Source organism: Neopsephotus bourkii, unplaced genomic scaffold (assembly GCF_033783945.1).
Source record: "Neopsephotus bourkii isolate Nb327-2 ecotype Australia unplaced genomic scaffold, CSIRO-AGI_Nbou_v1 NB_1637, whole genome shotgun sequence".
In the NCBI taxonomy this organism is placed as follows: Eukaryota; Metazoa; Chordata; class Aves; order Psittaciformes; family Psittacidae; genus Neopsephotus; species Neopsephotus bourkii.
In genome coordinates, this window is record NW_026902112.1 from 9781928 (window position 1) to 9808879 (window position 26952).

Genomic DNA, 26952 nt, shown 5'->3' on the forward strand with positions numbered 1-26952 from the left:
GGCAGCTCAACTGCCTTTGTAGGCCAGACATATCGAGGGGTGATGTCAGGCTAATAATAACAGGCTGATGGTTAATAATAACAACAGTCTGATCTCAAATCTGATTCATGAAAGCATAAAGAAGAGAAACAATAAATGCCAGTCAATGTGGTTTTATAGAAAAGGAGTCTTGTACCAACTCAATTCCATTCTTTTAGATCTTGAAATTGGTTCATAAACATAACTGCATATGCAACGTGCTTGTAAAGGATGAGATTTGTACAGCGTGGCATTCCAGTGGGGAGAAAAAAGCACCACACATCAGTCGAGCACATGTTGAATGAGCTAAGAGTTGGCTAAGTGACAGATCTCAAGAAGTGGTGATCAATGGGGAATTGCTAGTGACTAGATCTGTTTCTTCAGTGGAAAATCCTAGGCCCAAAGCCATGCAGCCTTCCCCACCAGTGAGCTGGAAATAAAGGCAAAATAGCTCCTGAAGAAGCTGAGAGAGGAGAAAAATGAGGTGGGTGAGGACAGACACAGGGAGTGGTCAGTCCCTCTTCATATGAAGCTGTTTGCATTCAGACTTATTAATTCCATTCCATTTAGCCCATCAAGATGGAAAAGGACCCCACTGGTGGGCTTAGGGATGGAAGTGCAACAGGCTGGAGCTCAACCTTTTCATGGTGTGACATGCATGGTGACAGCTGATGGAGCCAGAGACATGTCTCTGCAGGGCTTTGCATTTGGCAAACATGCATCCCATAATAGAAACATTCCCAATAGGAAACAGACAACAGGTTGAGTGAGGGGTGCATGTAGGGAAGTGATTTAAGTGCTTTAGGTGCAGTCTGAAATCGGGTACAACATACAGTGCTTGTGTTCACACTGTAGAGGGAATACTGACTTGTCTATGTGGGGAGCATGCAGGCTGGACATTATATCCTCTACAGCTATGGATACCTTAACCATAACAGAAGGAGCTGGAGTTGGTCCATAAGGACCCTAACAGAAGGAGCTGGAGGACACAGGTGCAGTGCCAGGGGAAGGTATGTGCCTCAAGGGGAGCATCTCTCTGGAGTCTCTTTCAGTGACCCTGTGTTGCACCCTATGAGCTATAAGATACTCTTTTCTTCTCTGGGAGCATCATGAGACTACAAGATAATGAAGGCTGGAAGGGATCTCAGGAGGTCTCCTGCTCAAAGCACGGTCAGCAATGGGGGTCAGTCCTGTTCCTTATGGCTTTGTCCTAAAACCCTCTTGGGATGGAGACTGCAGGTAGAAGAAATTGAGGGGCTGCAACCAGGACTCAGTTTCGCCTCCCGAGCCTGTCATTTGGCTGGGATAGTTGCAGACATAGAATCATAGAATCATGGAATGGTTTGGGTTGAAAAGGACCTGAAGATCACCCAGTTCCAACCCCCTGCCATGGGCAGGGACACCTCACACTAAACCGTTGTCACCCAAGCCCTGTCTAACTCTGCACTACAGAGCTGTGTTGTCTCCTTCAACCTACCAGATTTGCAACCCCTAACAAGCCCCAAGCTGTTTGGCCCTGGCACTTGGCAGCACCAGGTGAGTTTTCATGATAACCTTTTATCATGAAAAGAGCCCTGCTTTGGAGTGCTGAGCACCCATGCCTTGAACCATGCACCCAAAACGCATCTGCCCACCCACCTCTGTCACCCACAGCAACCTGAGTGCTGCAAAAACAAGCTGGTGCTGTTTGCTTTAAAGATCAGAGCTCATTTAAATGCACTGCTTCTCCCTGTCTCTCTCTACCTGATATCCAGACGAGATGCCCCGGCTGAGGTGAGTCAGTCCCTGGCTGCAGCCGGTTATCTGTGCCAGGCGGAGGCAGCTCTCGCATCCTGCTTCTCCCATCAGGTCTGCAATCATCTCCCACCCCCAGTCCTTGGACCGAGCCCCAGCTTGGCTGTGACACGTCCCTGGAGGCTGCCTGGTTGCTGTGGGAGATGATGCTCTGCTCCGTGAGCCTCAAGGGAGATGTTGCAATAGAAACCAGCACCTGCAGCCAGGGAAGGGCATTTTCCAAGCCAGGGAGCTCCCTGCCTGCCTGCAGCACATAGAGCTCTCCAATGGGATGCAGGAGAAGCCGACGGTTGATTTTCTTCCCTCCTTTTCCTTTTTCTCCTTAAGGATGCGCTGACACAGCTCCAGGTGGCTGCTTGGCACCTTCCCCCTCTGCTGCTGACGCCGGCAGCGAGTGACTCAGCCCATTCCAGGCTCTGTGCGAGCCTCTTCCCCTCCTGCCACTCAAATACTTGTTCTCTCCAACGCTTAAAGCAAATTCCTGCCCAATGAGCAGCTCCTTGCTGTGGGCACGGCACGGAGAGCCCCTGTTCTGAACCATGGGGATGCTCATGTAAGTCTGAGTTTCGCCTTCCTCTCCTCGCCCTGCTTGCAGGGAAAGCTCCCAGGACAAAACCCACCGCTGGCAATCGCGTTGCTGCGCCTTTGCCAAGCGGAGCCTAATTCCCCGCTTGACTTTTCAGCTGCATTTGTTGAAAACATCTTAATTTTCTTCCCAACCCAAGCTCTGCCCTACATTTTCATACCTACAAGCATGGGAGTTTCCAGATACCGCAGTGCGAGCAGGGCAGCACCTCCTCTGCCTCCTGCCCAGACCCATAGGATCCCATAAATGCTGAGACCTTTATCCCTACAGCCTCCCATCGCTTCACATCCTATCCCTGATTGTCCATGTGCCCCTGGTCATGGAGAGAAGCTGTAAGATCCCTTAAAGACAGCAACTCAGGTGGACATGTTGCAAAAGAGCAGTGATGAGAGCTGTGCCCAACAAGAGCTGGTGTTGGCTGTGGCAGCCTGCAGTGGTCCAAAACAAGCAAGGGAAGGCTTTATCACATAGCAAATGGGGAGCGAGGTGGCCCTCACAAAATGCTTTTATCCAGTCCCATGAGCTTGGATTATTGCTGTCCAGACTTTACTGAAGACCACTGAAGGCCCTGCAACCTCTGCCTCTGACTCTGCAGAGAGCAGAGAGGTGGGTTGTTAATATTGGAAGGGTCAGCCCTGAGCCATGGGTCATCTCCCAAGGCTTTGGGTGTCTGCAGCATGGATGTCTCTATGTGAGCTGAGCATCTGGGGTCCTTCTGTGGTGGTGGAGCTCTGAAAGAAGTGTCCATGCCAGGAAGAAATTGGTCCCTCCTGAATCTCCAGCAACTCTTTACTTGATCCCTGCTGACTGGAAGGGGGAGCCAGGGATGAGACCGCACTGTGGACACCCACTTTGAGTGGATCTCACTGATTTTGGCATTGGCAGGACTGAAGACACTGCAGTGTGTGGCCATGATGGTAGGTACCCACTTCAAACGGGCATGGGCTAAGGCACTGCAGACCATCGCACTCATTCAGAAGACATCCCAGGGTCTTTGAGAGCCCAACTTAGACCTTTCCATAAATCCCAAATCATGGACTTACACAGTGCTTCTCTTCGGGAGGGCAAGGACTTGCTCATGGAGCAGCATCAGCCTAACACAGGGATTCAGGATGCACAGGGGTGCACGTTTCTGGTGACGGAGATCCAGGAGGAATGTGGGCAGGGAGGAGGCAGCGTGTCCGGGCAGGAGAGCGCGAGGGTGTTGCTCCAGTGCTCAGAAGTCCCCCTGGCCTCCCCGCTGAGAGGTGAGGCAGCAATTAGCCTGATTGAGCCCCGCTCGCTCATTGCACAACCATGGAGGCTGTGCCCCTCGCAGCTGTGCGGTTCAAAGCCTGGGAGGAGATAAGGATCTGCCTTGGGGAGCTGTAGGGCAATCCAAGGACAGCACTGATGATGCGGTCCCACTGCAGCATCCCCCTTTTCCAAGCTGGTATCTCACTTAAAAGCCTTCCCGAGCCTACAGCAGCACGAGGGGAGTCTCCTCCCCACTTCCCTGCTTATCCCACCCAACCCTTTGCAATTATTCCAAAGCTCACACAGTTAACATCAGCTTTTCCTGCTACCCAGCCTGTTCATGCAAGCTCCTGCTCCTCAGCCTCAGTGGGAGACTCTGGTCTTTGCCTTGGTCATAGGAGCAGAGTTAAACCCCAAATGGTTTCATGAGTGAAGCATGTTTTGGGTCCAGTGGTGAAGCACTGATGTCCAGTAGTAGGGTGTGTGTTATACCTCCTCCAGGTGGACTCTTGGGTATTCATACCATAGGGTATGATACTTGGGTAGGCCATACCATTTAGGTCTTTCCTACAGCTGCTGTTTTCATTGGTCTTGTAGGAATATGGTGGTCGTGTGAGCTCTCATGCTCCGCGGGGTTAAATTCAACTATGTGAGCTCTCATGCTCTGTGGGGTTAAAATCACCTATGTTGGTTGGGACACAGAGCAGCCCATAGGGAAAAGGGCTTTATGTGATCACTTGGAGCCCTGGGTGCACCCTTAGAACCTGCCTTGGCACTGGATAAATCATCCTCTGGCTTGGGCTCCACTTCATGTAATCTGGCTGCAGCCCATCCAATTGCAATCGGTCCAACCCTTGCCAACCACCTCCACTGTCTGCCTGGGAGCTCCCAGAAAAGGGGGCTGGGATGACAACCATTGGGATGGGATGACACATTTGGGATGTGGGCTGAGGTCTCCAGCTAAGGGGCAGCAGCAGGACCCCAACACCCCCCTCCATGCATCCCCTTACCATCCCTTGGCCAGAGTTTGGCGCTGCCTTTGCCTCCCCGTGTTAACTCCCCCATTAGCAGCACACAGGGATGTACAAAACAGTGAACGCTGTTTATTTCGCTGCTGGAGTGTAACCACCATCATTTCATTACAACAACAACAACAAGTGATCGCTCAAAGGCATACAGGGCTGGTTTTTACTCCTTTTTTACACAAGATGTAAGTAAACAGACAAGTTTCTTTCTTAAAAAGATTATAAAGTGTCAAGATCCTATACCTCATCTGCATATTCAAAGTGATGCCATCCGATACAAAAAGCATTGGGTATAATAACTTAGCTATGGCTCAGACCAGAAGAAACAAAATATTCCCCCCCCCCCCCCCAAAATAAGTCATCTGGGCTTAATCTACATACTACTAGGGTTGCCCATGGAGTTAGAAAGGAAAATATGCAGCTCTTTGTTGCACAGAAAGACACAGCAGGGAACTGGAGAGTTCACTGGGAGATCGTCATTGGAATGCCCCCCCATTCCCAGGAATGTCTGCAGGACCACAGCCAGCCCGTGACCCCCAACACCCTGCACAAGGAAAGCAGCAGCATTTTCCTCCCAGCAGACAGCATCCCATTGAAATCCACCGGCAAACTGCACCTTCCCAGCCCACTGAAAGCAAAGGAGATGGAAGAGGCTGGAAACTGCATGGGTCATGGAACTCCCTGGGAGTTTTTCCCACTGGGACTAATAGAAACCAAACCAACCCAGGGACAAAATTAAACCAACCCCAACTCTTTCTATTGTAGACAGAGCAAGACTCTGCTTCCTCGGGTAATGTGTTACTCATAAAGGCTCCTCACCCGAAGCTCTCAGCCTCATTGCAAGACTCATTCCATGAACTTACAGATGTGAAGTCTAAATAAGCATCACCAGACCTTGGTTAAATAGAGCTGGCCCTTACCATTGCCTTGCCTTCCCTCTGCTCCCAACACCCGCCCCATCCCACTGGCAAACAGGGAGAACAGAAGGGACACGTGAGCCATGTAACTGAAACGCACACGGTGCCACTGGTGAGGACACAGCTATCAGTTCCTGCTCAGATTTATGCCATGATTCAGCCAGGATTCCTAAATGAGCCTACAAGCTCTTGGTTTGATGGACTGGGCATCTCTGCTTTGCCACCCCATGGGCCTCTGGATCTCCTGCCACCAGTCTGAAGCCCTGTCCCTGTGAACTATGGAAAGATGGAAGCTTTCCATGGAGAGAGTGAAGGAGGCAGATATATGTAATACCCAGTTCGTGCCTTTGCTTCTGCAGAAAAGGACAGGATAAGGTGGTCGGTTTGTGGCCAAAGCCAGGACCCAATGGAGACAACTGGAGCTGTAACAGAATTGGCAAATAAATTGGCAGATTTTTAAAGCTCTCCTTTCAATATCTTGGCATCTGAGGTGAAACGGGGATCAGAGTACAAGGAGACCCCAAAACCAGCCCAAGCCATGAGCCATTGGCCACTTAGGCCTTGCTCTGGTGCTTTGTGTCTACTGAGCTCCAACTTTCCCTCTTCCCCAAGTATGCCATGATCTTCGTGACAGAACCTGGCTCTTTGAGGTTTATAACCAAACACCTGGGTGGGAAACCCATAGTCAATGTTTCTGTGTCCATCTCTAGGCTGAAACACCTAGGAGCTAACACCTGGGAGGTGACAGCAAGCTCCAGGACAGGGGGGAGATGCCCGTTAAAAGAAGAGAAAAAAAGGACAATTAAACCATCATTATTTTCTCTCTTTTTGCAGTGACTCATAAGGGGATGAAGATGCTGCTCTGCCAGCAGGGGGTGGTCAGGATTTGGCCACATGGATTGCACCAAGTCCAGAACTGGAAGCTCCGTTTTTAAGGTGGTTGGGTTGATGCTACATAAAGCGAAGGAGCACTGCAAAGCCTCCTCTCCCCTCTGTGTTCCCTCCAAACAAGGCCACCAAGCTGAGATTTCAGTGTACAATCAGAGCTCAGCACCGAGCACTTCCACCATCAAACCCTGCATGGAGGAGGTGAAGAGTCCCCATGGCCCAAGGAGACTGAATTCAAGCTCCTCTGTCCCTATCCTGACCCCAACTCAAAAGCATCAAGTCTGAAGCCCTGGACCATTTGCTATGTGATGGACCCATAGCATGCATGAGGAAAACATTTCTTCTCCTCTTACCAGGGCAGAAACATCTCCAAGACTGCAAAGCAACTGTTCTCAAGGCTTTATCCTCACTCTTTGCAAGTCATGGCACAGCCTGTTGTGACCAGGAAGCACATGGGACTGTGAAGTCTCCCAGATAACAGGGATTGGGGCTGTTCCCACCTCATTGCCAAGCCACCTCCTATTGCCCCTGGGGACAAAGCAGCACCTATTGTAGCAGCAGGAGGACACACCAAGGCAGGAAGGGGTGGTGACCACCTAACAACTGCTGTAATACAGGATCAGGCTTTTATCAGCACAATCTCTCACCCTTCCCAACCAATGCAGACCCTTCAACCATTTCTGCCTTTCCCATGGGACACAGTCTGGAATGGGGCAGGAGAAGCTCAAAGGACCAAGGGGTGTCCCACAGTATGGAGGCTTGGACAGGCCAAGGTGTGTGGAATGACAACCTTGGAGCCATGCATTATGGTCCCACCTCACTCAGCACCATAGCCCATGCCATCAGATGGCCATTCCTGCTGTAGAGTGGGACTTATTCCCATTTGGAGGAGTCACACTGGGAATGGCTCCAAGCTCCTCCTCTGCCTACGTGTGGTGGCACAAAGCCATCCCCTACCCTTCTGCAGGTACTGTAGGTGTCTAACCAGCCTTCCTCACCCTTTATCCCAGCAGATGAACCCTCTGAAGCCAATGTCTCTGGGTAACCTATGTTTTGGAAGGCACGCAAACCTTTGGAGATACCCAACACAAGGCACTGAAGGCACCTCAAGTTGGGCAGCCTAAAACCACAAGACACTGGGTATCTAGCCCTCCTTGTCCCCAAAACTGCAATGCTCTACAGCTGAGGGGTGAGCAGCAGCGAGCCCAAGGGACACCCAGAGCATCCACTGGGCCACAGCTGACAGTGGATGGTACCCAGTTGCGACCCAGTGCCATGGATCTCAGATGGGAGAAAGAAAGGCCAGAGGACGTGCGGAACACAGCTTATTTCCTTCAGTTTTTTTACCTTTAATTAGCAAATTTCTTCTTATCCTCATCAAAAGAAAACCCTCCCCTGCCCCTACGTGCCCACTGCTCCAGCTGCTGCAAGCGTTCAAAGGCAGAGAGTGGAAGAGATGTCTAATGTCTGGGCTAAGGGGCAGCTCTGAGTCCACCCCACCAGGGCACGTGCTGGGGGGGTCTGGGGTGCCATATGCCGTGTTAGAGCTGTGGGAAAGGCAGGAGCCAAGTTTGGTGACGTGCTCTTGCCAGGAGCACCCAAAATCCCCCAGGGAAGCTGCAGCACAGCCCCCTGACCAGCAAACACAGTGGTGGAGGACACGGATGTGCTCCAAGAGGCACATCTCCATGGATATTGCAGGCAGAATTGGGGCTTGCACCATGGATCAGTGGTGGGGACACAGTGGAAGAGAACCCACCATTGAATCTGGAAGCTGTAAGAGCACCCAGACTTTGGGGTGCATCAGTGCCGAGCCTGCACCCTGGCAAAGTGGATGCCTTAAAGCCCTGTCATGGTCGCCTCATGCAGCAAGCCCCATGTGCAGCATCCTGGATGGCATCAAGGTAATGGGGAGATGGTGAAGTGGTAAAGGAGCCAGGAGAAAGGGAATGGTGCAGGGGGGAGGACCTGGCTTATCCCTTCCCATGGCCACAAGGCCAGCACCAAGCTGAGTCCCCTTCACCTCCCCATGCTACCACCTTCCCCCTGAGGACACTATGCCATCCCCACCTCTGTCCCTGCTGCTGCAGCCCTTATTTATAGGGAAGAGGTGGGAAAGGGTTTTGATGAGGGTGCTCCAGCCCTCCTGCTCCCCATCCCTTCTCAGCTGGCACCGACCTGCCTGCATCACCCCAAACCAGGCACCCTTCGCCCATCCCTCTAGGTGCAACGGGAAGGGAAAGGGAGCAGGAAGGTGATGAAGAACCATCACGAGCTCACTGCTAATGCCAAGAAACAAAGGGCAGTGCTGCCTTCCCTCCTTGAGCTATAGCTGGAGAGAGCAGCCCTTTTCAGGGGTCCAAGATGATGGTGCTGTGGGTGCTGGCACATGTTGGTGGTGCTCCATGTCCCCCCCTACCCCAGCCCTGGCAGTGGGGCAGCGTGTGGGGATGCGCAGGGCTGGGCGAGGAGGTGAAGGGGTTGGGATGTGTGTGAGCGCCCGGGTGTCTGTGTGCACGGGTTTTGGCAAGAGGTCATTGAGGTTACATGATGCAGCATTTGTTCTTGTGGTTATGAGGGTCCTTAAATCGGAGTCTCTGCTTTGGTCGGTATTTTTCCAAGTACGTCAGCTGCTTGCTGTTGATGGCTCCTCTGCGCTTCCTGCGGGGACAAGAGGGGTCAGCACAGTCAGTGGGGTGGCAGGAGAACCCCCCATCCCAAACCCACCCTGCTGGGTGCTGAACCCCCCTGTCTGGAGCGGGAATGGATCTCGGAAGCTGTGGCTATGTGCATCCTTCAGGGATGCAGACAGGGACTGACCCCATCTTGCTCATCTACCCTCTGACTCTCAGGATACAGAGAACTGGGAAGGAAAACTGGGGGTAGGTGCCAGAAGCAGGGTGCAAAGGCCCTCAGGGATGCTCCCAGCTGCTGCTACAGCCTCTTGATGCAAAGGTGCTTGAATGGCAGCACCTCCCTTTTTCTCAGATAAGATGCAATGCTGGAAAAGGATGTGGGGGTGCTGACTGATGGAGCTGAACATGAACAGCTTGTGCCCAGGCAGCCAAGAAGGCAAGGAGCATCCTGGCTTGTATCAGCACCAGTGTGGCAGCAGGACCAGGGCAGTGGCTGTGCCACTGCACTGGTGAGGTCCCACCTCAAATCCTCGGTTCAGTTCTGGGCCCCTCAGTACGAGAGGAGACATTGAGGTTGGACTTGAGGATCTTAAAGGTCTTTTCTAACCCAGCTGATTCTATGAATCTATGAAAAGCAACCCAGCACCCTGGACACTCCAGATCTCTCCAGTGCCTGGGAGAGGGGCTGCTTTCTCCCCTGAGACTGAAACACCACTTGACTATTCTATGATTCTATGATTCTATGACTTACTGTCGGATGAACTGGATGGCATCTTCATATTTCATCCCACTCTCGATCAAGGCCAGTGCGACAAGGACGGGAGCGCTGAAAGGCAACAGCAGTGGTGGTCACCCCCCAGCCATGCAGCTCAGAGGATGACATCCCATCCTGACACAGGAGGACATGCCATGGGCTGTAATAGTGGTGCTATGGGCAGTGGTGGCTTTCAGTTCATTGCTTCTTGCCATTTGGCTGCAAGCAATGGCCCAAGAAGCATCTTGGGATAACAGGGCAGCTGTTTGCTCCTTGCCTAGTGAGCAGGAGGACTTTGGAGGCAAATCTACCTGAAATATGGATGCAAATACACATGCAAACCTGACTTATAGCAGGGGGAGTAACACAATGCAGCGGCTCTCAAAGAGCATCAGTTGCCTGTTGGAGCAGGAGGCATTTTGCAAGTATTTCCATGATAAGCTCTTAGCAAAAGGAAAACAGCGATGGCAAACAAGGAACAAAGGAACACAGGGCAATGGCAGGACAGCACCAAGCCACCCGGGTCTACCCCAGTGCCCAGGAGCTGGCCATAGGAAGTGCAAGGAGAAGCACAGGCAGCAGACCCTGCCATCAACACCTATTCCCACTAAGGTTTTACTGCATGCAAAACCCCTGTTCCAAGGGGGACTAGGGAAGGGAAGGAGGAGTGGACACGGCTTTCCCTCTCCTCCTTTCATGGGGAGGGTGCAGTATGGGGTGCTGGGCTCTGACTCACCGCCCCAGGCCCGCCACGCAGTGCACGGCCACGCAGCAGCCGGGGTCTTCGCAGAACTTGGTCTTCAACAAGTTGAGCCAATCTTCCACTATCTTGCTGGGAGGAGGCGCTCCATCATCAAATGGCCAATCCTGCAGGGAAGAGAGAAATGCTCTTAAGGCCATGGAGGAAAACGCAGGGATTGCTTTTCACTCAGGGCGATGCTGTTTGATGCCTTTCAAGTCTAGGTCTGGGGTCCTCCCATTCCCTATGGACAGGTTCAGCCTCCAGGAGTGCCTATGGGATCTGTGACATGGTCCCCATGCCCTCCTGCCTACGTAGATCAGGGTGGCCATCGGCTGCCTCCTTCCACACTGAGCTTTGTGAACCACTGAGCCACTTTGTAGGAATTTGGGTGACATGGTTTAATCCCTGGGCAGGGTGACATGGTTTAATCCCAGGGCAGGGGGTTGGAACTGGGTGATTTTAAGGTCTTTGCAAACCAAACTGTTCTATGATTCTATGAATATTTGATCAAAGGTGGTTTGGAGATGGCTGAAATCTCAGGGTCTGATGCTGTGCTGAAATTCAGCATCTGCAACAAATGGAAGGGACAATGAACAAACAAGTCCTGAAAGGATGCTCTGGGGATCCCTCAACACAGCCCTATAGAGAAATGAAGGGAGACCACTCCAAACAGGGCCATTTAAACAGCATCCTTCAGGAAAGGCTCTTAAGGGACGAAAACAAAGCCCATCTTCTTTTGAGCTTCATCCTCAAGCGGATGCACTCAACATCTATGATAATGTGGGTAAAACGGGTGTTGCATTAAGTATCCCCACCCTTGGGCTCTGCTATGGGGGAAAAGGGTTCCCCTCCTTACAGTGACTGCTGCAGCATTTTGGGGAAAGAATGGTCTCACCCCATGGGCACTGGCAGCCAGTCAAGGCTGCAAAGCTCTCCCAAAATGTGGATTTCTCTCCCCAGATGGATCTGAAAGGAGGAGCATGGCCACTGGTTATGCAGCAGTGGGAAAGAAGGACAAAGGAAGGGCAGCATCACTTGGAGTGTATGCAGTATGGTGAGCCCCAGTGGGAGGGAAGCATGGGCCATAATCCTTGTGTTTGAGCAGTGAGTCACTAAGCTGCAGTCATCCTGGGAGTCAGATGGCAAAAGAAGCTGCTTTACCTAAGTGTTTGAACAGGTAATGTGATTGCACTTGGGCTGTGCTAGGAAAGGAGCACATTGGGCTTCAGGGCATCCTAATGCTTGAGCCAGCCCACCCTGCACAGACTGTGGCCTGTCCTGCAAGAACATCTCCTCCCCACAGTGCCCAGAAGGTACTGCTTCAGCCATGCGTTCAGCTGACTGGGTTCACAGCAGGGATGATACTGATACCACACACTATCAACTCACAGAATGGTTTGGGTTGGAAGGGACCTTAAAGCTCATCCAGTTCCAACCCCTGCCACAGGCAGGGACATCTTCCACTAGAGCAGCTTGCTCCAAGCCCCTGTGTCCAACCTGGCCTTGAACACTGCCAGGGATGGGGCAGCCACAGCTTCTCTGGGCACCCTGTGCCAGTGCCTCATCACTCATAACAAATTTCTTCCTTATACCCAATCTAAACCTACCCTCTCTCTCAGTTCAAATTCACTGCCCCTTGTCCTGTCCCTACAGGCCCTGCTAAAAAAATCTTTCCTCCACTTTCCTGTAAGCCCTGTTTCCATACAGAAAGGCTGCAATGAGATCACTCCAGACCCTTCTTGTCTCCAGGCTGAGCCCCAACTCTCTCAGCCTTTCCTCATAGCAGAGGTGTTCCAGCCCTCCCATCACTTCTGTCCTCTGGACCTCCTACAACAGGTCCATGATTTCCCTGTGCTGAGGACCCCAGAGCTGGACACAGTACTTCAGGTGGAATAGTAGAGGGGGAAAACCACCTCTCTTGACCTGCTGGTCACGCTCCTTTCAATGCTGCTCTGGATACAGCTGGCTCTCTGGGCTTTAAGCGCACACTGCTGGCTCACATCCCATTTTTCATGCATCAGTACCCCCAAATCCTTCTCTGCAGGGCTCCTCTCAATGTATTTATCACCCAGTCTCCACTGATACTGGGGACTGCCCTGGCCCAAGTATAGAACCTTGCACTTGGTGTTGTTGAATTTCATGAGGTTCACATGGAGGTTCTCTCTTCCAGCCTGTCCAGGTCCCTTTGGATTGCATCTCTTCCCTCTAGAGTATCAACCACACCAGTCAGCTTGGTGTCACCTGCCAACTTGCTGAGGGTGCACTCAATCCCACTGTCTGTGTCACTGATGAGGATATTAAGCACTACTAGTATATCCATCCTGCACCATAAACCTTCCTCCAGTGAAACCCGTACAATATTAGTCCTCCTACGGACTTTCTGCCCCATCTCTGACCTGCTGGAAGTGTTGCCAAGCAGATGTTCATGGCATGGATCACCTGCATCTGGCACAACTTGGTAACTGCCGTCAGCTCTAGGGATTGCTTGGGATCCCCTGTGGCACACAAAGGAGCCAAAAGCAGAGGAGGTGTTCAAAACACCCACGGAGCATACTCAGGATGGGACCACTGTACGTGTGGCCACTGTAGCTGTGGATGCTGGCACCCACGCACAGTACACCGGACTCAGACCTCAGCTAACTTGTGGCTGTTCCCCAAAGAAAGGGGTAGGATATGTAGTCTATATATTTTATATAGTTATACATACAGATATCCATCTATCTGCATAGGTACATCTATCCATAGATATATAGGATACAGATATCTCTGTATATAGCTCATATAGTTTCTATGTACAGAAAGTTACAGAAATAAATATAGGAGCTATATAGTTTCCATAGTGTCTTATACAGTTTCTGTATCTAGGATATTGATATCTCCCTATCAAAAAAGTATCCTAGATATAGATCTCTCTAGATATTTAGAGGTATGTATAGCCTAGACAGAAACAGACTGGAGGACTCCAGGATAAAAGGCAGAATCTGGTGTGTAAGTGAGCAGATATGATATCCCACATACAGATTCCATATGTAGGGTACAGCTATCTTTCTCTGTAAGATACACCCTACAGAGACATAGAATTTATATCTGAAGTTATGCATCTGAAGGAACTCTATCTAGAGACATAGGATCTACTATCTACATCCCAGAGGATCTAGGATATAGCTGGCTATCTCTGTAGGACATACATTACACAGAGAGGCTTTAGAGAGAGGGCCTACGCACAGAGGACCACCCCAGGAGACACGAGGCACTTCCAAACCCTTCCCTTTCCAGCTGGAGCTGAGCTCCTTGGCAGGGCAATCACGCCTGACATCATCTCCAATTACTTATCAGCCGGGATGCAGCCCAGGCAGCTGCCTGCTCTGCCTCTTTGCCTTTCCCTGCTTGCTGCCTGCTGCCTTTCATCCCCCTGAGCTGCTGGAAGAGCAAAAAGCCCACGCATCCCACCCCGGGTAAGACAACACTGCGGGTAACAGGAACCATGCGCAGCTTCCACGTGGGATCAGGCGCTCTCACCCCCTGGATGCTTTAGAGCCGGAGCGACAGGCAGGGGAGGCAGCTGCCGACTCAACCACATGAGTCACAGTTTCGATGTGTAGGCAGCACTTGCTTTTTCTATAGCACCAGCCCCATCTCAGAGCTCATCTCTGTTGCCCCGAGGATGAATTTGGGCTTCAAACCCTCCTCCTGGGCGAGCACGATGCTGCTTTGGTCTATGTGACATGCAGGGTGTTGGCAGACAGGAGGGATGGGGGTATTTAAAAGCAACCCACCCTGCACCTATCCTGCTGCCCACCTACCATGACGGTGATGCCATCCTTCTCCAGGGGGGTCTTGTCATAGGTCACTTCGCACACTCGCACAACCGTGGTGGCACCGTATTTCTTCAGGTCCTTGGGAGGGGAGGAGAAAGAGGGGTCTGAAAACCCTGCCAGCTGCACCCCAGTTAACCCAAACACATCCAAAACCCTGCTATCACCACAGGACCACCACAGTCCCTAATACAACAGCACCGTGCCCCATCTCTGGACACTAAGCAGCAACCCCCCCCCGTGGTCCATCCACCCTGGGAAACACAAAGGAAACATGAAATCTCAGGGCACCAAATCCATGTAGGATCTTCACTCAGTATCTTCACAGCTCCTTGGAGTCACGAGTGCCAACAGGGCCATCTATTTGAAGCCCTGACAGCCACACCACCAAGGCCTTTACACTGCATGCAAAGAAACATCCTTGATATAGGCTGAAGTCCCCCAAAAGAGAAATCATTTGTGCCCAGGGAGGTGGCAACTCCTGCTGCAGAATGCATGGAGGTGTCTGGGGGGGGGTCATAGTGCATCCCACCAACTACACTCAGCATCTTGCACACTGCTCAGGGGCTCCTGCTCATCCTCGCTGCCATATCCCATCATCATTCCAATGCGCTGCAGGCTGGGGCGTGGGATTTGGGCTGCTTCCAGCCTGGCTTGTCACCCGCTGCAAGGATTGCCCCTGGATTACATGCCGGCACACCGGCACGTGTGAGATCATCCCCTTCAGTGGATCCATCTCCTTCATTCCCCACATGCATTTGCCAGACCAAGCCCCCCATGCTTGACAGCTCAGCCTAAAATCCAACTGGATGGAGGGAAGGGAATTTCTCCCCATTCCCACTGGTGGTGTCCCCATTGCCTTGTGCACAGTGTGCAAGGTATGTGGTGGCTGTCCCCAAACTGCAACCACCTTCCTGTGGCTCTTTGAGCTGGTGGTGCTCACATGTGGGGTTCTGGGTGTGCACTGAAGGGGTTTTCCTTGAACTCAGAGGATGCCACAGGTGCCAGCACACTGGACCTCAATGTGGCTTAGGTCTAAGGCAAAAATCCTTCACCAGGCGCATGTGCAGCCTCAGGTCCTCCTGGGAATACACAGCATTCCAAAATGATTCCTCATGAGCAGAAGCTGCTTGCACTGGCTTGACTGAGCCTGCAGGACATGGTGTTTCCTCCAGGCATTGATAAGATGAGCAAGTTGAAGCCTTTTACCTTGGACTATGGATATGCATCCACTATTCCCCCCCTAACTCCCTGCTGCAGCCAGTGCTTCCAGGCAGGACACCATTGCTGGCTCATGCAACACTGAGCCCTCCACGTCCTTCTAGACCACCCAACACACTCTGGGCATTGAAAGACACAGAGATATTTGGGATGAGAAGTCCTTACTGAGGTGCCAGGAGATGCAGGGGAGGTTGTGTGCATCCTTATGCATCACAGCAAAACCCTTTGATGTGATGTGGTGGAGCTGGAAGGGATGTAACAGGAATGGGGAAACTACTTTATCTCTACCCCATCCAAACACACCACTTGGGGTCCTCCAAAAGATCCTGCCACCACTGGTGATTGGACCTCACCACCCTGGGATGCTACCAGAGTCCATGGTACCAAAGGGGAGGTGCTGCTGCCTCACCTTGCACAGGGTTGATCCCTGTTGCATCTCAACATCGGATTTTAGCCCCAAAATACACAGCAGGGCCCCAGTCCCCCACTTCCATCCTCCTCTCCTTACCTCCAAGAAGGTGTTGAGCGTGGCATTGGTGGGGTTGTGTGTGATGAGGAACCTCATGTTTTTGTAGCAGACCTCCACCGGTGCAGGGCGGTTCATCCGAGCCATGCTGGGACAGGAGGAGGGTGAGGTGATGCTGATGGTGGTAGGGGCAAAAAACCCAAGAGAAAGCGTGGTGTGGAGGGTGGGGGAACAAAAAAGCCCCAATGACCCCTCTGCCCTTCAAAAATAACCCAAAACAGGATCGAGAACTCAATATACAGACGTTGTGCAAATAATCCCAGCTCTTGGGAGCGCGCCGGCTTCCTCAGCAACACCGCAAGCTCCCCGGGGTGGGAAGGGGGGAAAAGCCAGACGGGCAAAAAATAATATTAATGATAATAATAATAATTAAAAAAAAAAGCCCCAAAACCAAACCAAAACCAAGAATCCCTTTGCTGTAGTGTCGGCGTCCTCGGTGCGTGTGCGACGGCGAGCGGCTGCCGCGCGCTCCCGGGCGCTCTAGAAAGGCCTCTGCATATGGGGGGTGTTGGAGGTGGCGGGAGGGTGACCCCCGTCACGTTACCCCATCGGGGTATGTGGAGTACTTGGGGGTGGCACGGGGGGCCGGGAGCCTACGGGGCGGCGTCGGCGGCGTCCGGCAGCGGCGCCTCGCTGGGGCGATCCATGCACAGGAGCCTTGAATGGTTGAGTCGGAGGGTCGGGATGCTGGGGGAGAGGAGGCGAGGCGGCCGGGCGCTGCTTTATGGGGCGAGCTGGTGGGGGCTGCGGGGCTCAGAGCTGCTCCTCAGCACCTCCATAAATCCCAGCGGACAGCGAGGCTGTAAGGGAGGGAAAGGGAAACATGATGGTGAGGGTGTTCTTCTTCCCAGGCTTGCTCCGAGAATCCCATCGCTGGTACGCAGAGGGATACGGTGACCCCAAATGTACTGGCACCCACATCCCACATGAGCATCCTTGAGCATCCTCATCTTTGCTGCAGTCTATAAAGTGAGATGGTACTCAAAGTTGAAATACCATCTGAAAGCTGAAGTGGCACTGGAAAGCCAGGGGGAGAACACACATTCCCCTCGCAAAAGGGAAAAGCACACAGCTTACTCTCATACCACCAAACATCAGCACCCAATGGTGTATTTAGGTATTTAGTACACAATGGTGTACTTAGTCATGCACGCTGACCCCCCCCCCGGCACCCATCCTGTCCCCCCAGACCTCACCTTTGCATTCCTGAAACACACAGTGAGTATTCCTGCCCCAAATGCAGCGCTAATCGGCCACATGCTCCCGGTGCTGCTCGAGCAGCTAATGTCCACCAAATGCACCGCTAATGCTCTTAGGCAAACTAAGCTGCCTGCAAATGAGCTTTCTTGGGGAGGGGGGGGCAGAGGAGGGGGAGGTGGGTGAGCAGTTTTGCCAGCACTGGTGATGGATGTGTCTCCCTGCTTGCTCATCCGCGTCCCCATCACTGATGGCACGTTGCTCCCTATGAAATACCACGTCCTCACATCCTGGGGCATCCTTGCCTCCAGTTCTTCCCAATGGGAAGAATTAAATAAGAAAGTCAATTCTCACTGTGGGAATGGCACAAGCCAAGAGAGGATGGGCCCAGAGGGGGGATAAGCATGCTGCAGATCTGCTCAGAGCCAAGGGAAACCCAGTGCTTCCCTGGGTCGTTACATACCAGACTCTTGTTTTGAAGCTGGTCCTTTCCCTGGGTCAGCGGCTGCTTAATGCCATGTGGACAGAGCCTCAAAATAGACCATAAGCACATAAGTAACCTGAGCCAGGCCAGCATGAACCCCTTTCGCCTCTCCTCCTGATGCCCCAGCACTCAGAAACATTCCCCTCTGGGCTGTTTTACCTTGATGCAATGAGACCAGGTGGCAGCAGGGAGGTGTGCTGAGTACCGACCAGCTCATCACACTGCCTGGGGGCTGTTGCTGGGCTGCTCCATGCCTGAGCATCATTTACAACCTGCTTGAGCATCACATACAACCTGCTCGAGTATCATTTACAACCTGCTTGAGCATCATATACAACCTGCTTGAGCACCATATACAACCTGCTTGAGCATCATATACAACCTGCTTGAGCATCATATACAACCTGCTTGAGCATCATTTACAACCTGCCTTAGCATCATTTACAACCTGCTCAACAGCTCCTGCTTCACAAGCAGAATGAAAACATCAAATAGCAAAAGATGAAATAGCAAAGGGGAATAAAGCCAGGGGAGGTGGCAGGGGGAAGAAGGCTGCTCTCCTCAGTGTGTCCAGTGTGGATGTTTAAATCATGGACTTTCCTCCTGGCAGGGCACTGATTATCTACTACTGGGAGCATGTGTGAGCCCTGGTGATGCTCCAGTGCACAGAGCATCTCTGTGCCCATGGTTTTACAGCCGGACTTTTGAACAGGGGCTTAGAGGGGGTTGGAGGTGGGAAAGGGACAAAACTGAAGGGGATTTCAGCACTGAGCTCACCCCACCTCCTCTGCAGACCCTTGCATGTCCCTGCCCCCCTTAGTTGCACTGAACCCCCTTGTCAATCATATGCCATCACTCCTGACTGGTTTAGTGGGTAACACTACCCCAGAGCCCTGCAAGGATGCTCTGCAAAGTTCAGACTCTGCCTTGGCTGCAGGGGATGGATGGGACATCCCAGGGGTGGCTTTCCAGTCCCTCCTGAGAAAATCAGATCTTAGCAGCTGATGGAGACTGGAAGCGTGGCTGAGGGATGGGAGTAAGGTGGGAACTGTCTCCCACAGGATTCTAGGTCTCATTCAGAGCAATGCTGAACCCCCTGGAGCAGCTCACCCTCCCCATTTGGACCACAGAAGCCAGGATCTTTACTCATAGCTTGCAATGCTCCTATAAGATAGGATGGAAAACCTGCTCTCCTCCCGGAACTCGCTGTGCTTTTCCACTGACATTCCCACCCATCACCACTTTATTGCTCTCCCCTGAGATAAGCTCACCACAGCTGGGTAAAAAATGTTATTTCTTGAGGGCAATTTGGGGCTGGTTTAGGCTGTGTGGCTCCTGTAGGTCCAGCCACTGAGCTGTGGGTCAGCACAGCCACAGAAGGAGCCAACAACCTGGTGAGTGAATGATTCCCAAGAAAAACCTGCTGGCAACCCCCTCAGCAAGCTGCTTCCTTCCTTATTCATTCACTTTAAGTAAAAAGGAGGTCAAAACCCTCCAAAGGGATGGGAGGGCTCAGCTCTTGGCTCTTTCAGCTTCCGCTGTGTTCAACAACATCTTGCCTTCTGCCCCTTCGGCCTCGATGCACTAGTATGAGAGGTGCTTGCAGGGCACAAGGAAAAGCAGTAAAACCCACCTTTTCCCCCTCCAACCAACCTCAAACCTACCAGCATCACACAGAAGGAGCGGTGGTTTGCTCCCCATCATCATCCAGCACACAGTTCCTGCCCCATTGGCACTCTGCATCCCATACAACGTTTTATTGCTTGGATGTGCTCGCTGCCAGTAACGGAGGCTCAGTGGGAACCACCTGCGTACGGGAACAGTGAGTGCTCCTTTCCCACATGGTCTCTTCTCCAGTGGATGTGTTTCAAGTATTCTGGTAATGCACATCCCGGCAATCCAGCCCCGAAGCCCATAAATCCCTAATGGATATTCAATCACAAATCATCCCCAGTGCCACCATATTAACCATGGTAGAACAATGGGAAAAGGCCTATTTCTGCTAATACCCTGAAGTATAGGGAAGGATGGGGACCCCCTCATCACAGTGCACCCATCACTGCCACCCCAACATGAGCGAGCTCAACTCAAAGCTTCACCAGCAACGCTTGCCTCTGAATCTCCCTAAGTATGAATATGACACAGAAGGCTTCTTCCTTGCAAAGCCCCCAAAAGACACACACCATGTGAGCCACACCGATGAGTTCTGCCATGATTGTGGAAGTTTCTGGTTCTTCCACAAGAAGTTCTGCAGCCAAGAGCCCAGCAAGGATCCAGGGTGAATGCACTCTGGTGCGGCAAGAATGCTATGAAGGGGATGGGGACCAAGCTACTACAATCCTGCCTACACCCCAAAGTGGAGGGGATCATGGGACTCTCTCAAGTATTCCTTTGCAGTGTGGCAGCATCATTAAACACACCTTGGCTTTGTCAAGCGACAGAACTTACAACAGCAGGGATGAGGCTGCTCTTCCTCCCAGCACCTTGATGGCAAAATAAATCATGGAATCATAGAATGGTTTGGGTTGGAAGGGACCTTAAAGCTCATCCAGTTCCACCCCCCTGCCACAGGTATGGACACCTTCCACTAGACCGGTTTGCTTAAAGGCCAGGTCTTCACTGCAGTCAATGAAAGGGGTTGGCTGGAGAGGTGGGCAGATCTGATGGCTACTGCTGCAGGTCCCTGGGCTAGTGGGATGCAGCTGGTGAAGTCAGGTTTTCCTATACACATCAACAAAGGAAAAGGAAGCTCTGCAGAGCCAAAGCTCCACGTGGGCTTCAGCAGCGGGATTCGGAACAAAGGCTCTTACTCACCCAAACAATATGTACCTGACCCCTATATAAATATAGCTATATCCCGAGTGAGCACATCTCACATTCAAAGTTCACCTTCAGAATAGTCTAACAGAACACCCATCTGTATTACATGTGCTTGACCTCTCTCCTGCTTTCAGCTGACATAGCAAGACACTGACCAGCCCTTTCCTCCTTATGGCTGATCAAGTTCTGCTCTGCCTGCCCTCAATCCCACCTCTGCATCACACATTTCTGTTACCCTGAACCACAGAACCATAGAATGGTGTGGTTTGGAAAGGACCATCCAGTTCCAAGCCCCTGCCATGGGCAGGAACACCCTCCACTGGACCAGGCTGCTCCAAGCCCCATCCAACCTGGCCTTGAACACTGTCAGGGATGGGGCAGCCACAGCTTCTCTGGGCAACCTCACAGTAAAGAACTTCTTCCTTATATCTAACCTGAACTTCCCCTGTTTCAGTTTGAACCCATCACCCCTTGTCCTATCGCTACAATCCCTGATGAAGAGTCCCTCCCCAGCACCCTTGTAGCCCCCTTCAGACACTGGAAGCTGCTATGAGGTCTCCACGCAGCCTTCTCCTCTCCAGGCTGAACAGCCCCAACTTTCTCAGCCTATCTTCATACAGGAGGTGCTCCAGCCCCTGCATCCTCGTGGCCTCCTCTGGACTTGCTCCAACAGTTCCATGTCCTTTTTATGTTGAAGACACCAGTACTGCACAAAGTGATGCAAGTGGGGGCTCACAAGAGCAGATGAGAGTAGAAAACAGCCAGACCAGAAGTTTCTGAATAGTCCCATGTATCAGTTCTGCACATATCTACTACCACTGCCAATTATTACCACAATGAACAGGTCTAGGAGGCTTGGTTGCACACATAAGGGGACCCACCACCACCAGCACCACTGCCAAGGAGGCCAGGTCCCAGCACACAGAGCCATCCCCAGCCCATGACCGCAGCCAGAACCCGGCCACAGACAAGCCCATGTGTTGGGGTTTCCTCTGGCCGCATCCGCACGGAAGGAAACGGGAGAGATCCGGGAGGAGAGTGCCGGAAACACAACACCCCGCAGGAGCCGGCATCTGGGGGCAGAGGCTTAAGCAGCCACCGGCACATCCTGCTCCAGGTGCGGAGCTGCAGAGAGCAGAATGGGATGTGCTGGAAAAGCCGTGCTGGGAACTATGGGGGAGGCAGCAGAGTGGAGCAGCACCAAGGACCACCTGCAGGGAAGTGCTGTGGGGCTTTTCCTCAAGGGGTTATTGTCTTGCTTGTTTCTTCTGCTGCATGGGGATGTTTTCTGAGCAAAACAAGGGTTACAATTGCAGAGGTGCAGAGGGAGAGCGATGGGGACCTATTGGCAGCCCAACAAAAGGCACCACCTGCAAGATAAACCAGGTCATGCATCTTCCTCCACATCCCTTTTGGCGCATGGTAAATGCTGGCTCACGTGTAAATGTGCAGAAAAGAGCTGCGCTGCCCCTGATTTTATAGCTCCAGTCAGATTTAGGGAGTTTGATGGTTATTTAGGGAGCAGGGAAAGATGCTGGGATGATGCTGGTGTGGAGATTTGAAAGAAGGAAGCATTTAGAAGACTGGTAAAGAGGGAGGAATGGGCAAGTTGAGCCAGCAAGACAGATAAAGAGAAAAGCAGTCTTCTCAGCACTGTGCAAGCTGGGAATGCACCAGAGGCCCTGGTAACATGAGTGACCCCTTTCTAGCTCTTATTTGCACCTTTTTTCTTTGAAGAAAGGATGAGGCACAGCGTGAAAGTACCTAAAATGACCCTTTTGGAGTTGTTTTCCCCCTCACCTGCTTTGGTTGCGGTCTATGACCACAATGGGACATTGACCCTGTACTGATGCAAGGATGCCTGTGATGGTCACTGGTCCTGGGGCTGCCTCTCCTGTCCACTGCTCATGGGGCAATGTGCTAGAGGAAATGCAAAATGCTCCAGGCACACCTTGAACAGCCTTTTAGCTGCAACTTCAGGTTTTCCACATACATGCAACCTCCAAGCAGCTGGAATTCGAGGTCTCAAAAATGCAAAAGAGAGCCTAATCTGTTATTTTCCTAAAGAGCATCCCTGGAGCTGCATTTCTGCCTTGGTTTCGAAGCATGAGGTTATAGAAATCAGAGAATCAACCAGGCTGGAAAAGATCTTTAAGCTCATCCAGTCCAACCATTCCTCAGCACTGCCAAGGCCACCACTAACCCATGGCACTGAGGGCCTCATCTACATAGTGTGTGAACACTTCCAGGGATGGCGACTCCAGCACTGCCCTGGGCAGCCTGTTCCAATGCCTGAGCACCCTTTGGGGAAGGAATTGTTCCTAATATCCAATCTAAACCTCCTGTGGCCATTTCCTTGTCCCATCCCTAGTCAGCCGCCATAAAAAGCTCATAAAACCCACAAAAAGGTACCAATTGTTCAGCACAGGGGGAAAAGGATCCCTCCCCCCCCCCAGCCAAAGCCAGTCCCCCACCCATCCTTCCCACCCCATAGGCAGCCCCACTTGCAGTGAGATCCTGGTTATATGATCCGGGATATCCCCTCTGCTGCCTTCCCCCAGCAGCCACAGGGTGCAGACGTCAGAGGCTTTTCCTGGCTTGAATTTGAAGGGAAAGGGGGGGTCAGGAAGAAAGAAGGAGGTGGAAGAGAGGCCAAATCCATAGGGAAAAGTAATAGGAGGCTTTGGGCTGGCTGCATCCCAGATGTGCAGAGGGAGCACCCCAGAGGGGCTTCATTAGGGGGGGTGAAAGACTCGGGTGTTTGGGGACAACTGGTCCCCACGCTCCGGTGCCCAATGCACAGGGATGTCAAGCACCCCAGATACTGGGGGCTGGCTCCCTGCATCCTTCAGGGATTTCTTTTTGGCCAGAGGAATCAGGGAAAAAAGCAGCAATTCTGCATCTGATGGGGTATTTCCAGGCCTCCTGCCTTGTCCATGAGCATTCTTGGAAAGACAAAACTCCCAAAGCAGCTTTTCCTTGCCCCAGAACACACATAAGGAGGGCAAGCTGACCGCAGTGGTCCCCCCTCCTGATGATTGCCACTGCTATGTGACTCTTCCATCCCAAATCTCTGTTATGGCTGAACATCTCATCTTTCCTTGTGGTTTCTTGCAGCATGTAATGAATTTAGTGAATTTAAATTTACTTAAATTTAGTGAATTTAGTAAATCTACCACTTGTGGCAAGTGCCTGAATGGCAAAATGTGGTGTGCAGGAGCAGCTCCTTTCAGGAGAAGCACCAGGAGCATGGGCAGCGCAAGATCTATTTGGAAATCTATTTCCCCATTTAATGGTTGCATCCCCATGAGATGTCCCTACACTGCCTGGTCCTACCTCCTCATCAAGCCAACAGCAGCACTGACCAAAGGGCACTGCAGCCCTTTCTGTGTCACCGATGTCTTGCTCAATCCCCAACACCAAGTGGCTGCGGTGGCTTTGATGGATGTTTGACATAGAAAGGGGCTCCAGGGGACTCAGTCCACCCAGGGGTGGATTTCAACCTGCAGATAGCGTTGAAATAGTGCTCCATGGCATGCTGGGGATGGCAACAGGATGGGACAGAGATGCTGCATGCAGGTAATAAGTGCTCTCGAGGGCTACTAACAACAGAGAGACAACAGGGGAAACACAATGGGTTTTGGCCAGGATAACTAAAAGCCATGGAGCAAGCACAGGAAGATGGGAATCCCTTGTCCTTCATGGGATGCTGCAAGGTCTGACAGTGCCCAGGCATTCTGCAGAAACCCAGCATGCTCATCCCACTGAATCCAGGTCCTCCAGAGAAGGTTTTCCTTGCAAACCCCTTCCACAACCTCCTTATCTCCAGTAAAGATCCATGGCACAGCTCTCTGGTTGCAGTGGGACCACTGCTCTGCAAAGGAACGCGTTGGCAAGGCTTTAGGGACAAAGGTGGGTACCTCCGAGCTGCCAGTTTTGGATGCAGGACTACAGGCATGGCCTGATGCTGTGCCCTCTCCTACCCCACTGCTCTGGACAAACTGGTCCCCAGCAACAGGGACAAACTGGTCTGAGCTGCCGCTGCTCTTGTGCAAACCCCACCACCAAGGGACACTGAGCTGGCAGCCCGAGGTGTCCCCTGCCTGTGGGTTTACAGAGCAAATAAAGGTGGTTTTCCTTCAAATAAAGGATCAAAGGGATGAAATGCCACGTTGAGTGGTGTGGTTGATAAGCTGGAAGGGATTGCATGTAGAGGGATTTTGATTGGCTTGATGAGTGGGGCCATGTGAGCATCATGAAGTTCAACAAGGCCAAGTGCAAGGTCCTGCAGGTGGAACAGGGCAATCCCCAGTACTATGAATGCACTGAGGGCAGCCCTGCACAGGAGTTGATGATGCTGGTAGATGATAACTGGGATATGACTTGGCAATGTGCACTGGAGCCCAGAAAACCAACTGCATCCTGGGCTGCATCAAAAGGAGCATGAGCAGCACCTTGAGGGAGGGGTTTCCCTCCCTCTGCTCTGGTGAGACCCCACCTGCAGTCCTGGGTCCAGCTCTGGGGTTGCCATCACAAGACAGACCCATGGACCCATTGGAGTGGGTCCAGAGAAGGCCACAAAGATGGTCTGGGGGCTGGGGCACCCACTATAAAGAAAGGATGAGAGAGTTGGGGTTGTTCAGAATGGAGAAGGCTCTGGGGACATCACATCCTTTCAATATACAAATGGAGCTTATAAGACAAAAGACTTTTTGCTAGGGACAGGACAAAGGGGAATGATTTTAAACTGGAAGCGGACAGGTTTAGTTGAACATACGGAGGGAATCTGTTACAAGGAGAGTGCTGAGGCGCTGGCACAGGGTGCCCAGAGAAGCTGTGGCTGCCCCATCCCTGTCAGTGTTCAAGGCCAGGTTGGACACAGGGGCTTGGAGCAAGCTGCTCTAGTGGAAGGTGTCCCTGCCCGTGGCAGGGATTTGGACTGGATGAGCTTTAAAGGTCCCTTCCAACCCAATCCATTCTATGATTCTATGACTCCCCGATGGCTAGGGTGGCACTGTGGCCCTTTCCAAGGGTATCCACAATGGCTTACACCCAGCTTGCCTCTTCACCAAGTGGTGTTCAACCTGGATTCAAGGATAACCAAGGGATTTAAACACCATGATGGAAAAGGACTGAGCATTACAAAAATGGGCTGAAAATGCCTTAACACCAGACTCCTACAAAGCTGCAGCCTGGGAATTGGTCCCAGACTGCAAAAATAGGCTCTCCCACTACAATCAAGCCGGTCTCCTTCTGGGCTGCAAACCAGAAGCAGAAAGCAGGCTACTGGCACTCCGGATGAGCACGTTTTAAATCACAGCCTCAGCTGCCACGCAGTGATGCTCTGGATGCCAAGGCTGCTCCCGGATGCTGTTTGAGGCAGAACCAGCTAAAAAAGAATTGATGGCAAACTGCAGAGATGCCAGGGCTTCTTTCCACTTAAATGAACTGCCTTTGATACCTAGGATGAACAGCCATCGAATCCTATTCCTGTCATTCACTAGAAGGATTTCGGGCAGCAGCTTTATAAATGCCAGCAAATGCCTTGGCATCATGTTCAGCCTGGAGAATAGAAGCTGCGTGGAGACCTCAGAGCAGCTTCCAGTGTCTGAAGGGGGCTACAGGGATGCTGGAGAGGGACTCTATCATTATCAAGGATCTTTATCAAGGATGCTGGAGAGGTACTGCTGCAACAGGAGAAGGGGTGATGGGCTCAAACTGAAACAGGGGAAGTTCAGGCTGGATATAAGGAAGAAGTTCTTTACTGTGAGAGTGCTGAGGCACTGGCAGAGAGTGCCCAGAGAAGCTCTGACTGCACCATCCCTGGCAGTGTTCAAGGCCAGGTTGGACAGAGCCTTGGGCAACATGGGTCTAGTGTGAGGTGTCCCTGCCCATGGCAGGGGGTTGGAACTGGATGAACGTAAGGTCCTTTCCCACCCAATCCATTCTGTGATTCTATGAAACACTGAAAGGTTTGCAAGAAAACACCTGACTGCTCCAGAAATGCCCAGGAACACTTACCCATGAACATGCTTTGGCTTTAACTTCCTTTCATCGGGATATTTACATAGAGCTGGTGCTACCTTTAGGGAAATGCAAATGCCCTGCAGCAGGGGAAGCGTTTGAAGGCGCTGGCTGCTCAGACACGCTGGGCTTTTATCACCTGAGAATGAAATAAAGGCTGAGATCTGAAGCCTCCCCACCCTGCTAAGCAGGAAAACTTCCTCAGCTCCTAGGCCGGATCCAGCAGGGACGGGACAGGCAGGATGCGGTGTTTCATCCGTGCTCTGCAC

At 52.0% G+C, this 26952-nt stretch overlaps 1 protein-coding gene across 2 annotated transcripts in view; it reads right to left on the reverse strand.

The window, feature by feature from the left end:
• Window positions 1–7789: 7789 nt before the first annotated feature.
• The window catches only part of PTP4A3 (protein tyrosine phosphatase 4A3), a 45284-nt gene continuing 26121 nt past the window's right edge, over window positions 7790–26952 (reverse strand). For both annotated transcript variants that reach the window (XM_061374214.1, XM_061374215.1), the window contains exons 2-6: window positions 16141–16958; window positions 14400–14492; window positions 10591–10721; window positions 9852–9926; window positions 7790–9125 (exon numbers count right to left, since the gene is read on the reverse strand). In XM_061374214.1, the coding sequence (XP_061230198.1) occupies window positions 9008–9125; window positions 9852–9926; window positions 10591–10721; window positions 14400–14492; window positions 16141–16245 (522 nt within the window). In that variant the 5' untranslated portion in view covers window positions 16246–16958 and the 3' untranslated portion in view covers window positions 7790–9007. The remainder of the gene's footprint in view (window positions 9126–9851; window positions 9927–10590; window positions 10722–14399; window positions 14493–16140; window positions 16959–26952) is intronic.